The sequence below is a fragment of the Theropithecus gelada genome, chromosome 5 (genome assembly GCF_003255815.1).
Source record: "Theropithecus gelada isolate Dixy chromosome 5, Tgel_1.0, whole genome shotgun sequence".
NCBI lineage: Eukaryota > Metazoa > Chordata > Mammalia > Primates > Cercopithecidae > Theropithecus > Theropithecus gelada.
In genome coordinates, this window is record NC_037672.1 from 12,346,708 (window position 1) to 12,360,590 (window position 13,883).

General features: G+C 36.3%; 1 protein-coding gene across 3 annotated transcripts in view; it reads right to left on the reverse strand.

Moving 5' to 3' along the window:
* Positions 1-13,883, reverse strand: part of RAB28 (RAB28, member RAS oncogene family) — a 131,213-nt gene that overhangs the window by 97,855 nt on the left and 19,475 nt on the right. For all 3 annotated transcript variants that reach the window (XM_025386467.1, XM_025386469.1, XM_025386470.1), the window contains exon 4: positions 4,936-5,065. In XM_025386467.1, the coding sequence (XP_025242252.1) occupies positions 4,936-5,065 (130 nt within the window). The remainder of the gene's footprint in view (positions 1-4,935; positions 5,066-13,883) is intronic.

The window sequence follows — 13,883 nt, forward strand, 5'->3', positions numbered from 1 at the left end:
GTGGTAGCAACGGGGACTAGTAGGAATCTTCTGCTTACCTTTTCCCCACAAGGGGAAGTCTCTCCTGTCTGTGGACCAATCTGACCTGGAAAGGGGAGACGGAGCTGCAGAGGCTGGGTGTCTCCACACTGCCCTTCTGGGCTTCCATTCACCAAGTGCCAGGTTCTCTATTCAGTCATCTTGCTAAAGCTCTCTTGCTAAAGTCCATAAGTGTATTTATTAATATCAACAACCAGATAGAGCAAAACAAAGACATTTTTTTTTTAATTTGAAGATGGCAGAGAATAAGATTAAGATCTAGTTGGCAGGTTCCCATCTCCTTAAAGACTTTCTTTGTCTCAACCTTTCAGCAAATTAACAACGGCTAGCTTAATACACATAGCAGACCCTCAAAAGTGTTCAATGAAAGAATGGCCCTACCCAACACATAATATAAGAACTATCAATCTCTGGTGGGGTAGGGTAGGGGAGAACAGAAATAAGATGGTAATAAGGAAATTCTCTAATAAACATTTTCTCCAGGAAAGTTTCACAGAACATGAATTTTAGCTCTACTAATTTGCAATTTGTGATAAATCAAGTTGAAGCTATCTATGCTCAGTACTTTTAAAAGGCCATTATGATTAATAAACTAATTCATAGTTACTGGGCACTTACTATGCAAAAGACCACAAGCACAGTGCTTTTCACACAGTATCTCATTTAATCTTTAAATCAACTTTATCCAACATAAACTATTACCCTGATTTCCAGATGCGGGAAACTGAGGCATAAAGACGTAAAGTAACTTGTATGATGTCACACTGCTCTTCTGTGAAAATGGGCTTGTAAGCAAAGTCTGTCTAAATCCAAAGCTCTATGACCTCAATATTTCATTTAATACTTAAACAGTAAAACAAAATAATACTAATTAGCATCTGATAGCCTTTAAAAACGGAACACAGAAAACTTCATTTTAATAAATGTTAATTTTTAAGAATTATATATTGACATAATGTACTAGTTGCCAATCGTTCTTTCACTTCATTAAAAGAAGCCTCTTCCTCTATTTGCCATTTCATTAACCTACTCTAGTTACTCTGGATATTTAACCATAAAATTTAACTTTTCATAAAAATGAGTCCATAATTCATCTTTGTATCAGAATATCCTCTATCCTCAGCCCAAATTTCTGAAGTTTTAATATATTTTAATAAAAAGCAAATAATCTTGTAACGTGTATGGAGATGTGTATTCACCCTCTCTTTTCCTCTCCCTCCTTTTACTAACTAAAAGCTGGCTACTGCTACCAGTATCTCCACAGTCTACACATTTCTTTTCAACATATGCATTCTATCTAAGTTGTAAAGAAAGGTACACAATGATAAATTTTAAAACCACATTTAGGAAGAAGATGACTATGTTTATGTAATGAGGATAATAATCCAGCTTCACATGTCTTCCCATCACATCTCTTGCTTTGCCTTTAACCAGTGTGAAAAATCTTTGTTAATTGTATTGCTTTTTAATATAATTATATCCCCCACAAAAGAAAATAAATACATACTACTATACCATACCAACATAACATTAATTTGGAAATAGAAATCATAATATATTCAGGAGACTTAGGGTTAAAGCCCTAATAGGTTTAACTGCAGAAGGATCTTTCATTACATGATCACATGAAATTGGGTCAGTGACAGATTATGTAGTAAATAATATTCAGGAAAATATTTATCTATAATCTCTTTATCTTACATATATAACATTCTGTGTGACTGCATATACTGATATATAATCTCATTCTGAAAGAGTATATTATAAATACATACAAAAAAGGGGTTATAGCTATGCCAAAAGTAAAAAAAAATAAAAATAAAGTCTTGTCTTTTATGCTATTAAATCTCCAACATAACATTGCATCAATTTCTTGCATAAATTCAAATAACTTGTACAAATATTTGTTTTTAAAACCTGGGCATGCCACCACCAGTCCAGTCCAATAGCCCATCTACTCTAACAGCCTGTCTTTGACAGTGACCAACAGTGTGGATGCCTCACAGGACAGCATACACATAACATAATGTATATAATTATGCATCACTACACCATTATCCCAAGTGGTAGTTAGATTATATCCTGAAAAAAATTAAAACAAATTATAATCCCTCTCCTACAGACACTCTATAATTTCTCATAAGGTAATGTGAAGCCTCCTTTATAAAGCACATACTTAACCATAATATAAGCCAACGCTTTGTATGACAACTAAAATGAGCTGAACCCAGAAATAGAACTTAAGCTCATCAAAACATGATTTGCCAAAGGGGGATTTTCAATGAAATGAAAAGCATCTGATTCGCTCAATTAAAAAGAATCATTTGCAAAACAGATGAGCAAAATTTAACTAAAGGTTTTAAAAAGCAAACTACAATTTCTACCCAAGCCATAACATTTCATGATATGTAACACTATTTTCCAGAGCATATGATAATGTCTGTATTTTTAACTCCTCAGAGAAATGACATTCACACCTGTGTCATCATGGTTTTAAATTAAGCTTGAATTTATTAAATGCTCATCCAGTGTGCAAAGCCACATAATACAGAAATCTTGGTTTGGTCTTTCAGGAAGCACTGCTTCCTAAACAATTACAGAGAAAAAAAAATGTACTACATTTTTTAAGACCTTTGGAAAAGATAATTCTCTTGGTAATGTATGTAGGTATTGATTTAACAACCCTTGTAGTCAGGAAATAATACCTAACCTAAATTCTCCATGGTAAAATTTGAAGTAATTTTCTCTTTTTCTGACCTCAAATAAGTTGGGAAACATCGAGTCATACAATATTTCACATACATTCATGTGTTGCATAACAATGTTTCTATCAACAATGGGCCACATATATGATGGTGGTCCCATAAGATTATAATGGAGCTTTTATACCATATTTTTACTGTACCTTTTCTATGCTTACACACATAAATACTCACTATTGTGTTATAACTGCCTACAGTATGGTAACATGCTATACAAGTTTGTAGCCTAGGAGCAATAGGTTGTGCCATATAGCTTAGGTGTGTAGTTGGCCATACCATATAGGTTTGTGTAAATACACTCTATGTGATGGTAAATATTCAGTGTCAACTTGATTGGCATGAAGGATGCAAAGTATTGTTCCTGGGTCTGTCACTAAGGGTGTTGCCAAAGGAGATTAACATTCAAGTCAGTGGACTGGGAGAGGCAGACCCACCCTCAATCTAGGTGGGCGCTCTAATCAACTGCCAGCATGGCTAGAATAAAGCAGATTTGCTGAGTCTTCCAGCCTCCATCTTTCTCCTGTGCTGGATGCTTCCTGCCCTTGAACATGAAACTCCAAGTTCTTTGGCTTTTGGACTTTTGGACTTACACTGGTGGTTTGCCAGAGGCTCTCAGCCTTCAGCCAGACTGAAGGCTGCACTGTCGGCTTCCCTACTTTTGAGGTTTTGGGACTCGGACTGATCCACTACTGCTTTCCTTGCACTTCAACTTGCAGATGGCCTATCGTGGGACTTTACCTTGTGATCATGTGAGTCAATTCTCCTTAATAAACTCCCTTTCATATATACATCTATCCTATTAGTTCCATCCCTCTAGAGAACCCTAATATATACTCTATAATGTTCACACAATGAAACTGTCTAACAATACATTTCTTAGAACATATCCTGTTGTTAAACAACACATGACTATATTTGAAAACCTTTATTAATGTCTCTTTTTCTAAGTCACTGCATTGCAGAACTAGGAACCAAAAAACAGTCATGTATTGAGTTCAGTTTTATAATTTTTCTCTGCTATCTATCATAGCCCAAGAGACCGGTCTCAAAATTACTAGCAAACCCATAGTTTTTACCAAGAACTTCTTTTCTCCCTAATACACTCTTTCTCAAAAAAAAAAAAAAATTATATTTCAGAACAAACCCGAAAATGTAGAAGAGGAAGTTTATAAGAGACAGGAGCAAGAAACAATGCATATAAAATTCCAATGTAGACACTTCTTTCTTACCTAAAATAGGGGATCATTTAATGAAATGTATTGCTCAAAACCTCTGGGACAGAGCTGAAACTGCAATGCAATATCATAAAATCTGCAGCTGTGTTGCTGTTCTTAATAGTCCATGTTGCTTTCTTAGACCACAGGAAGCCAAAACACACACTGTCAGACCTAAACTTACCTTCACAGGAATTGACCAAAGCAGTGGAGCAGTTATGATAGACCATGCAGCAAAACGGTTATTGAAAAGATTGTACACACTCTTAGGAATTTTCTACTCAAATGATTTGCTCACTCCAGAAAAGCTGTTTCCAAATATCAAATCTTTCTTTGTAGGAATTAAAACTACAGGATAGGCAAATGTCTCAATAAGTCCTCTGTTTGGGCTGCCATAACAAATGACATAGACTATGGCCTAAACCACAAACATTATTTCTCAAACTTCTGGTAACTAAAGTCCAAGATCAAGGTACTGACAGATTCAGGATTCAGTGAGGGCATTCTTCCTGGTATACAGACAGTCAGCTTCTTGCCTATCTTCACATGGCAGAAAGAATTATTCTCTCTCTCGTGTCTCTTATGAAGGCATTAATCCCATTCTCTTTTTTAATTAAATAGAGACAAGGGTCTCACCATGTTGGCCAGGTTTGTCCCAAACTCTTGGCCTCAAGCAATCCCCCTGCCTTGGCCTCCCAAAGTGCTGGGACTACAAGCATTAGCCACTGCGCCCTGCCAGATGTCATTCTTAAGGGCTCCACTCTCATGACCTAATTACCTCCCAAAAACACCACTTTTAGACACCATCATTTTGGGGATTAGGTCTTCGACATATATATTGGGGGTGAGGGGTGACACAAACATTCTGTCCACAACAGCAAGTAAACTGTACCATACATAAATAAGCAGTAATAACTTACTTTTATTGCCTACCAAGGCAACCAGTGGCTGAGTTTCTGACTCCTCGCTCACTTTCTTCACCACAGTATACCAATCTTCTAAATTCTCAAAGCTTTGATAATTTGTAATATCATATACCAAGAGGACTCCCTGTCACAAAAGAGTTACAAAATATCTGTAAAGTACTATTTGGTGAAAAAAATCTTAAAGAATACTTGAGTAATGCTTCAGATATGTCAAAATGGATATAAAAATACAAATGTGTATTATATATAAACTTATATAAAATGTGTTTTATATATAAACTTCCATTTAAATTGCTTACTAGCAGATTGATAATAGTGACTGTTTTCATTCAAGACAAATCCAGCAACTAAGATGCAATGCAAGCTAAAACATAATTTTATCAAAATTGTAAGCAGTCTTCCAGTAAGATATCTGGAATATGCTTGGTAAGTTACAGTAAATATAAGAAAATCATATCAAAGAAGTAGAAAAGGCTACAACATCTACAATCCTACCTCTCACTTTCATGAGGTCAAATATTTAAAACTTTTCAATAAATATTCATCTGCTGCTACTCTTTTTAAACATTTTCAAAAACAAAGATTCCATGATATCCCTTGATAGACAATTTAAGTGTTTAATACAATTTTCTTTAAATGAAATGTCGATTTCCTCTTTTAGTCCACTGTGCATTTGGAGAACCTGAAAGCATCTTTCTTAAACTAACCATTCATATACTTGAAGATAGTTAAGTAACTCCTCTACCATCTCCTTTCCAGAGTAAACAAACTCAGTTCCTTAAACTTGCCTCAAAGGGCCTATTTTTCTATCCCTTTAATCATAGCTGCTGATTCTTCCCAGGACACACTACATATAGTTTTTTGACATCCTCTTTAAAATGAGCAATGTAAAACTGGACATAATACTGTAATAAGAGTCTGAGCAATGCCAAATATAACAGAAGGATTGCTTCCTGCCTCTTATATATCATATTCCTTTTAATTTATCTCATTATTTTGTGTGGGAAGGAGAAGTACATATGCACACAAAAATAACAGTACCACATTCCTGATTCTCATCCAGTTTGTGGTCAAACACTTAATACAAAGCTCTACATACAGTATAAGCCTGAACCCTAATGGCATTTATGTCGACTTCTTAGGTTATAACAGTAGTAATCAACTACTTCTGTGCACCTACTGTATACCAGACACACGTCAAGGTCTTCTCATTAATACTCACACCAATCATGAAAGGCTGGTATTATGATTTCCATTTTAAATAATAAACAGAGGTTAACCAAGGTCATACTGATAGGTAAGTGATGGAGCCAGGATTTGAACCAAAGACTAAATAATTAAAAACATTTGTCTGTCAACTAAACTCCAAGTATTGTGCTGGATTCTACAGATGTAAGTTCCAAACCATAAGGAACTCACAGTCTGGCAGCAAAACTAAACACATAAATAAGTACAGAACACAGAAGTCATAACTAGTGAGACACTGGTAAATATTAATCAATTGGCTTGGGGTTCAGGGCCCAGCAGGGGTGAGTTTGCCATAATGTTTGCCAATTTTCATGGTGTAAATGCTAGCCTGTGGTCATTTTTAAGCTATCAATATGACACCCGCTGAACAGAGTTGGGGAGGTCACCAATATAAAACATTTCCACCATATAGATATAGCAGACGTAAACAACCTCAAGAACACAGATAACAGAAATACATAGCAAAATAATTAGTGATAGAGATTAGGCATATAAATACCTTTGTTTTAATACAATGTGTGACTTTATATGTAATTTTTCATTGTCAAAGTTTTTAATAACTGGCTCACAAAAACTGCTAAAAATTTAACAATTAACTCTCTGAAGCTAGAGCAAGCCAGCCCTAGCATACTTCTGTTATGACCTTCCAGGATTATTATTCTCTTTTATTAAACCATATTGGCCCCCAAGTTACCTAGCTTCTCCATGTCTCAGGTTTCTTATCTCTAAAATTCGATATTTGAGTTAGATGGTCTCTAAGATCCCTTTCGCTTTAAATATTCTATAATATGCAAAATCACTCATCGGGTTCATTTTGGTCACTTGAACATCTATTGCTGTCTGTCTTCCAAGATGGTTTGAAATAATGCCCAACATAGAATTGTCTAAAACAAACAGTATCTCACTTTTCTTATTAAGAATAAAGCCCCAGAACTAATATCTGAAGATTAATCTTCAATCTACTGGCTCCATGACATGGCTCCAACTGCCATGGGTGATATCATACATTATTTGTTGAAAAGAGCTCTACACTGGAACTCAGGTTGCTGTTGGATTCCAGTCCTGGTCCCATCTATTGATCTTGGGCAACACTTGTTACCTCACTTTTAAAACACCTGATATGCCTACATTATAAAGCGAAATGATAAAAGTACTTATTTTAAAATTAACATACCACATGCAATTGTAGATTTTTTTTTTGTTATCAACTACGTGAAGAAGAATCACATTTTTATGGCAACTTTGAGGTAGGTTTTAAACTCACAAATAAAGCCTGGACCTCTGCCTCTTAAGACCTTTTGAACCCTTTTGATTAATATATGAAAACCTTTATCCAAACATGGGACAATACCTGAATATGGTAAAATATATGCAAATAAAACATGGCCACCATCTACTGATATTCAGTACGGGATGAGAGCTATGGAACAAAAACATTAAAAACTGTTCTTCTAGACCACAAATTGGTAAATATGGCCATGGGTCAAATCTGGCCCACACTGTGTATCTGTAGATAAACTTTTACTGAAATATGGTCACAATCATTTGTTTAAGTATTATCAGTGGCTGCTTTTGTGCTACAACTGCAGAGCTGAGTGGCTACAACAGAGACAACATGGCCTGCAAAGCATAAAATATTTACTATCTAGCTCTTTTCAGGAAAAATCTGCCAATCTCTGATCTAGACAAATGTGTCCCAACATTTTTCAGTTGGTGATTCCTAGAAATCTTTCAGGATTCACAAAAAATATAGAAGGATAAACTCCTGTTCACTCACCTAGCTATCTAGCAACACAAACATCTCCTTGTTCATATTCTCAGTACCATTTATAATGTAAAAACTATTATTTTTCCTTGTTCTTGCCATCATAACTAGTACCACTGTGGTGAAATTCTGAAATGAAAAAATGAGAAAACTAAAAATGTTAAAATATAAAAGGAATTATAGGACCTTCAATTTCAACTCTGACATGTAAAAATAAACTTGGAAGTCATCACTCCTGTCCTTACAATAAGAAAAAGGCAGAACAAACAGAAAAAATCAGTGACTTTTCTTGGACTCATCAGAAAACTGATATTACAAGGCAAATCATCACCCTGAAATCTAGAAAGACAAACAAATCCAAAAAGTTACAGCCAAGATCTGCCTACCTGGAGTAGCAGCCTCTAGAAATAGTAGTGATAATTTTGACAAACTGCTGGAGGCTGACTGAGGTCTAGCTTAGGAGTGAGCAACTCCTAGAGGGCCCCTCAGTCTTAGGGGCTACCTCCACACTTGCATGGATATACGACCAGATTCCAGATATCCCACCAGATTATCAGTAAAGAAACAAGAAAGACCCTCTCAAGGCTCTGGCATGAAGAGAGGAGAAAAGTAACCATTGTGAAATATGCCCAGAGCATTAGCCACAAAAAAGGCAAACTCTCCGGAAGAAATGGCTTAATCAGAACATTGTATTCCATCTGGAAAGAGAAGTTCCCAACTCCAGCCTCCTGTAGCCAGTCTGTCTCATCTAACCGGGAGGAGAAAGAAACACGAGTGAAGGTCACAGTACCGAAATACAAGCTCACTAAAGACTAAAAGTTTATCATAAAAATATAGCATGCTTCTCCTCCCCCATACTTTACCACACCACCACCAGGGCACCAACATCTGAAAGAGCTGCAAGACAGATTTCACCTAAAGAGTTTCTGGAGATACCAAAAAAGACTGTGAGGCAAAAACAAGGATACTAGAGGAATCAATGCCTCTGGCACCCACAGCTAAAGTAAATATGAAATACAGCACAACGTAAAACCTCACACTAAGTCTATTTACCTGAATCTTATTACTCAGTATACCATGTCCAGCTTTCAATATAAAATTACAAGGAATTTCAAAAGGTAATTTGAAGAGAGAAACCAAGCATCAGAACCAAACTATGATATGAAACAGATTTTGTAATTACTAGACAGGCAATTTTAAGTAACTATGACTAATGTGTTGAGGGTTCTAAAGGAAAAAGAAAACATTATGCAAGCACAGATAGGGATAATAAAACAAGGGATAATAAAAACAAAATGCTAGATATCAAAAACACTGTAACAGAAATAAAGAATGCCATTGTTGGGTACATTGTTGGACACAGCATAGGAAAAAAAAATCAGTGAACTTAAAGACAGGATAATAGAAACTTCTACAACTGAAATGCAAAAAGAACAAAACAATGTATAAAACAGAACACCAAAGAACAGTGGGACAGTCCGAAGTGGTGCATCACACACACAGCTGAAGTATCAGAAGAAGACACAATCAAGCTTAGGGAGTATTTGAAGTAACAGTCACCAAGAAATTGCCAAAATTAATTAGACAACAAACCACATATTTAAGAATCTCAGAGAACACCAATTTGCATAAATACCAAAAACTCTATATCTAGGCATATATTCAAATTGCTCAAAAGAAAAAAAAATGAGAAATCTTGAAAGAAGCTAGAAGAATAGGGAAAATATCCATAAATGAAAAAGCAGAAAAATTACTGAGAACACCTCATCAGAAACCATGCGAATAAGAAGAGAACGAAGTGAAATCAGCAAATGTAAAAGAACAGAAATTATAACAAACTGTCTCTCAAACCACAGTGCAATCAAATTAGAACTTGGGATTAAGAAACTCACTCAAAACCGCTCAACTACTTGGAAACTGAACAACCTGCTCCTGAATGACTATTGGGTATGTAACGAAATGAAGGCAGAAATAAAGATGTTCTTTGAAACCAATGAGAACAAAGACACAACGTAACAGAATCTCTGGGACACATTTAAAGCAGTGTATAGAGGGAAATTTATAGCACTAAATGCCCACAAGAGAAAGCAGGAAAGATCTAAAACTGACACGCTAACATGACAATTAAAAGACCTAGAGAAGCAAGAGCAAACACATTCAAAAGCTAGCAGAAGCCAAGAAATAACTAAGATTAGAGCAGAACTAAAGGAGATAGAGACACAAAAAACCCTTCAAAACATCAGTGAATCCAGGAGCTGGTTTTTTGAAAAGATCAACAAAATTGATAGACTGCTAGCAAGACTAACAAAGAAGACAGAAGAATCAAATAGATCCAATAAAAAATGATAAAGGAGTTATCACTACCAATCCCACAGAAATACAAACTACCATCAGAGAATACTATAAATGCCTCTAGGCAAATAAACTAGAAAATCTACAAGAAATGGATAAATTCCAGGACACATACACCCTCCCAAGACTAAACCAGGAAGAAGCTGAATCCCTGAATAGACCAATAGCAGGCTCTGAAATTGAGGCAATAATAAATAGCCTACCAACAAAAAATGTTCAGGACCAGATGGATTCACAGATGAATTCTACCAGAGGTACAGGGAGGAGCTGGTACCATTCCTTCTGAAACTATTCCAATTGATAAAAAAGAGGGAATCCTCCCTAACTCATTTTATGAGGCCAGCATCATCCTGACACCATAGCTTCGCAGAGACACAACAAAAAAAGACAATTTTAGACCAATATCCCTGATGAACATCGATGCAAAAATCCTCAATAAAATACTGGTAAGCCGAATCCAGCAGCACATCCAAAAGCTTACCGACCCATGATCAAGTGGGCTTCATCTCTGGGATGCAAGGCTGGTTCAACATACACAAATCAATAAACGTAATCCAGCATATAAACAGAACCAAAGACAAAAACCACATGATTATCTCAACAGATGCAGAAAAGGCCTTTGACAAAATTCAACAGCCCTTCATGCTAAAAACTCACAATAAATCAGGTATTGATGGGACGTATCTCAAAATAATAAGAGCTATTTTTGACAAACCCACAGCCAATATCATACTGAATGGGCAAAAACTGGAAGCATTCCCCTTGAAAACTGGCACAAGACAGGGATGTCCTCTCTCACCACTTCTATTCAACATAGTGTTGGAAGTTCTGGCCAGGGAAATCAGACAGGAGAAAGAAATAAAGGGTATTCAATTAGGAGAAGAGGAAGTCAAATTGTCCCTGTTTGCAGATGACATGATTGTATATTTAGAAAACTCCATTGTCTCAGCCCAAAATCTCCTTAAGCTGATAAGCAACTTCAGCAAAGTCTCAGGGTACAAAATCAATGTGCAAAACTCACAAGCATTCCTACACACTAACAACAGACAAACAGAGAGCCAAAGCATCAGTGAACTCCCATTCACAACTGCTTCAAAGAGAATAAAATACCCAGGAATACAACTTACAAAGGATGTGAAGGAATTCTTCAAGGAGAACTACAAACCACTGCTTAATGAAATAAAAGAGAACACAAACAAATGGAAGAACATTCCATGCTCATGGATAGGAAGAATCAATGTTGTGAAAATGGCCATACTGCCCAAGGTAATTTACAGATTCAATGAAATCCCCATCAAGCTACCAATGACTTTCTTCACAGAATTGGAAAACACTACTTTAAAGTTCATATGGAACCAAAAAAGAGCCCGCATTGCCAAGACAATCCCAAGCCAAAAGAACAAAGCTGGAGGCATCACACTACCTGACTTCAAACTATACTACAAGGCCACAGTAACCAAAACAGCATGATACTGGTACCAAAACAGAGTTATAGACCAATGGAACAGAACAGAGCCCTCAGAAATAATACCATGCATCTACCAACCATATGATCTTTGACATACCTGACAAAAACAAGAAATGGGGAAAGGATTCCCTATTTAATAAATGGTGCTGGGGAAACTGGCTAGCCATATGTAGAAAGTTGAAACTGGATCCCTTCCTTACACCTTATACAAAAATTAACTCAAGATGGATTAAAGACTTAAATGTTACACTTAAAACCATAAAAACCCTAGAAGAAGACCTAGGCAATACCATTCAGGACATAGGCATGGGCAAGGACTTCATGTCTAAAACGCCAAAAGCAATGGCAACAAAAGCCAGAATTGACAAATGGGATCTAATTAAACTAAAGAGCTTCTGCACAGCAAAAGAAACTACCGTCAGAGTGAACAGGCAACCTACAGAATGGGAGAAGACTTTTGCAATCTACCCATCTGACAAAGGGCTAATACCCAGAATCTACAAAGAACTTAAATAAATCTACAAGAAAAAAAATCAAACAACCCCATCAAAAAGTGGGCAAAGGATATAAACAGACACTTCGCAAAAGAAAACATTTATGCAGCCAACAGACACATGGAAAAATGCTCATCATCACTAGCCATCAGAGAAATGCAAATCAAAACCACAATTAGATACCATCTCACAGCAGTTAGAATGGTGATCACTAAAAAGTCAGGAAACAACAGGTGCTGGAGAGGATGTGTAGAAACAGGAACACTTTTACACTGTTGGTGGACTGCAAACTAGTTCAACCACTGTGGAAGTCAGTGTGGCGATTCCTCAAGGATCTAGAACTAGAAATGCCATTTGACCCAGCCATTCCATTACTGGGTATATACCCAAAGTATTATAAATCATCCTGCTATAAAGACACATGCACACATATGTTTATTGCGGCACTATTCACAATAGCAAAGATTTGGAACCAACCCAAATGCCCATCAATTATAGACTGGATTAAGAAAATGTGGCACATCTACACCATGGAATACCATGCAGCCATAAAATGGATGAGTTCATGTTCTTTGTAGGGACATGGATGAAGCTCGAAACCATCATTCTCAGCAAACTATCGCAAGGACAGAAAACCAAACACCGCATGTTCTCACCCATAAGTGGGAATTGAACAATGAGAATGCTTGGACACATGAAGAGGAATATCACACACCGGGGCCTGTTGTCAGGTGGGAGGAGTGGGGAGGGATAGCATCAGGAGATATACCTAATGTAAATGACGAGTTAATGGGTGCAGCACACCAACATCACACATGTATACATATGTAACAAACCTGCACATTGTGCACATCTACCCTAGAACTTAAAGCATAATAATTTTAAAAAAAATACTGGCAGAAAATTAAAATTTAAAAAAAAAAACTGCCTAGAATTCTATACCCCTCAAAATTATCACAAGTAAAGGAGAAATAAAGATCTTCTCAGAAAAACAAAAATAGACCATTCGTTGTCAGCAAACCTGCTCTGAAGGAAACATTAAAAGAGGTTCTTCAGGGAGAGGGAAAATGATATGCGTCAGAAAACTAAACTCTACATAGGAAAAAATGAGTAGCATGGAAAAAACTCAAATAACCAAGGCAATCATGAGCACAAACACATAAGAAAAACAAAGCTGCAGGCATCACACTACTTGATTTGAAACTATATTACAAAGCTATATTAATTATAGCAGCATGGTACCGGCAAAAAATAGACACACTGACCAACATAACATAATGAGAGAGTCCAGAAATGAGCCATACATGTACAGTCAATTGATTTTCAACAACAGAGCTAGAAACACACAATGGAAAAAGGACAGCCTCTTCAATAAATGGTTTTCGGAAAACTAGATATCCACATGCAGAACAATATCTCACAACATATACAAAAATCAACTCGAAATTGAGTAAAGATTTCAAAGACCAGAAACTACAAAATTACTACAAGAAAATTTAGGGGGGAAAACTACAAAATATTGGTCTGGGCAATAATTTTTTGAATTTCACTCCAAAACCACAGGCAACAAAAGCAATAGCCAATACGGGAAAACTAAAAAGCTTCTGTGCAGCAA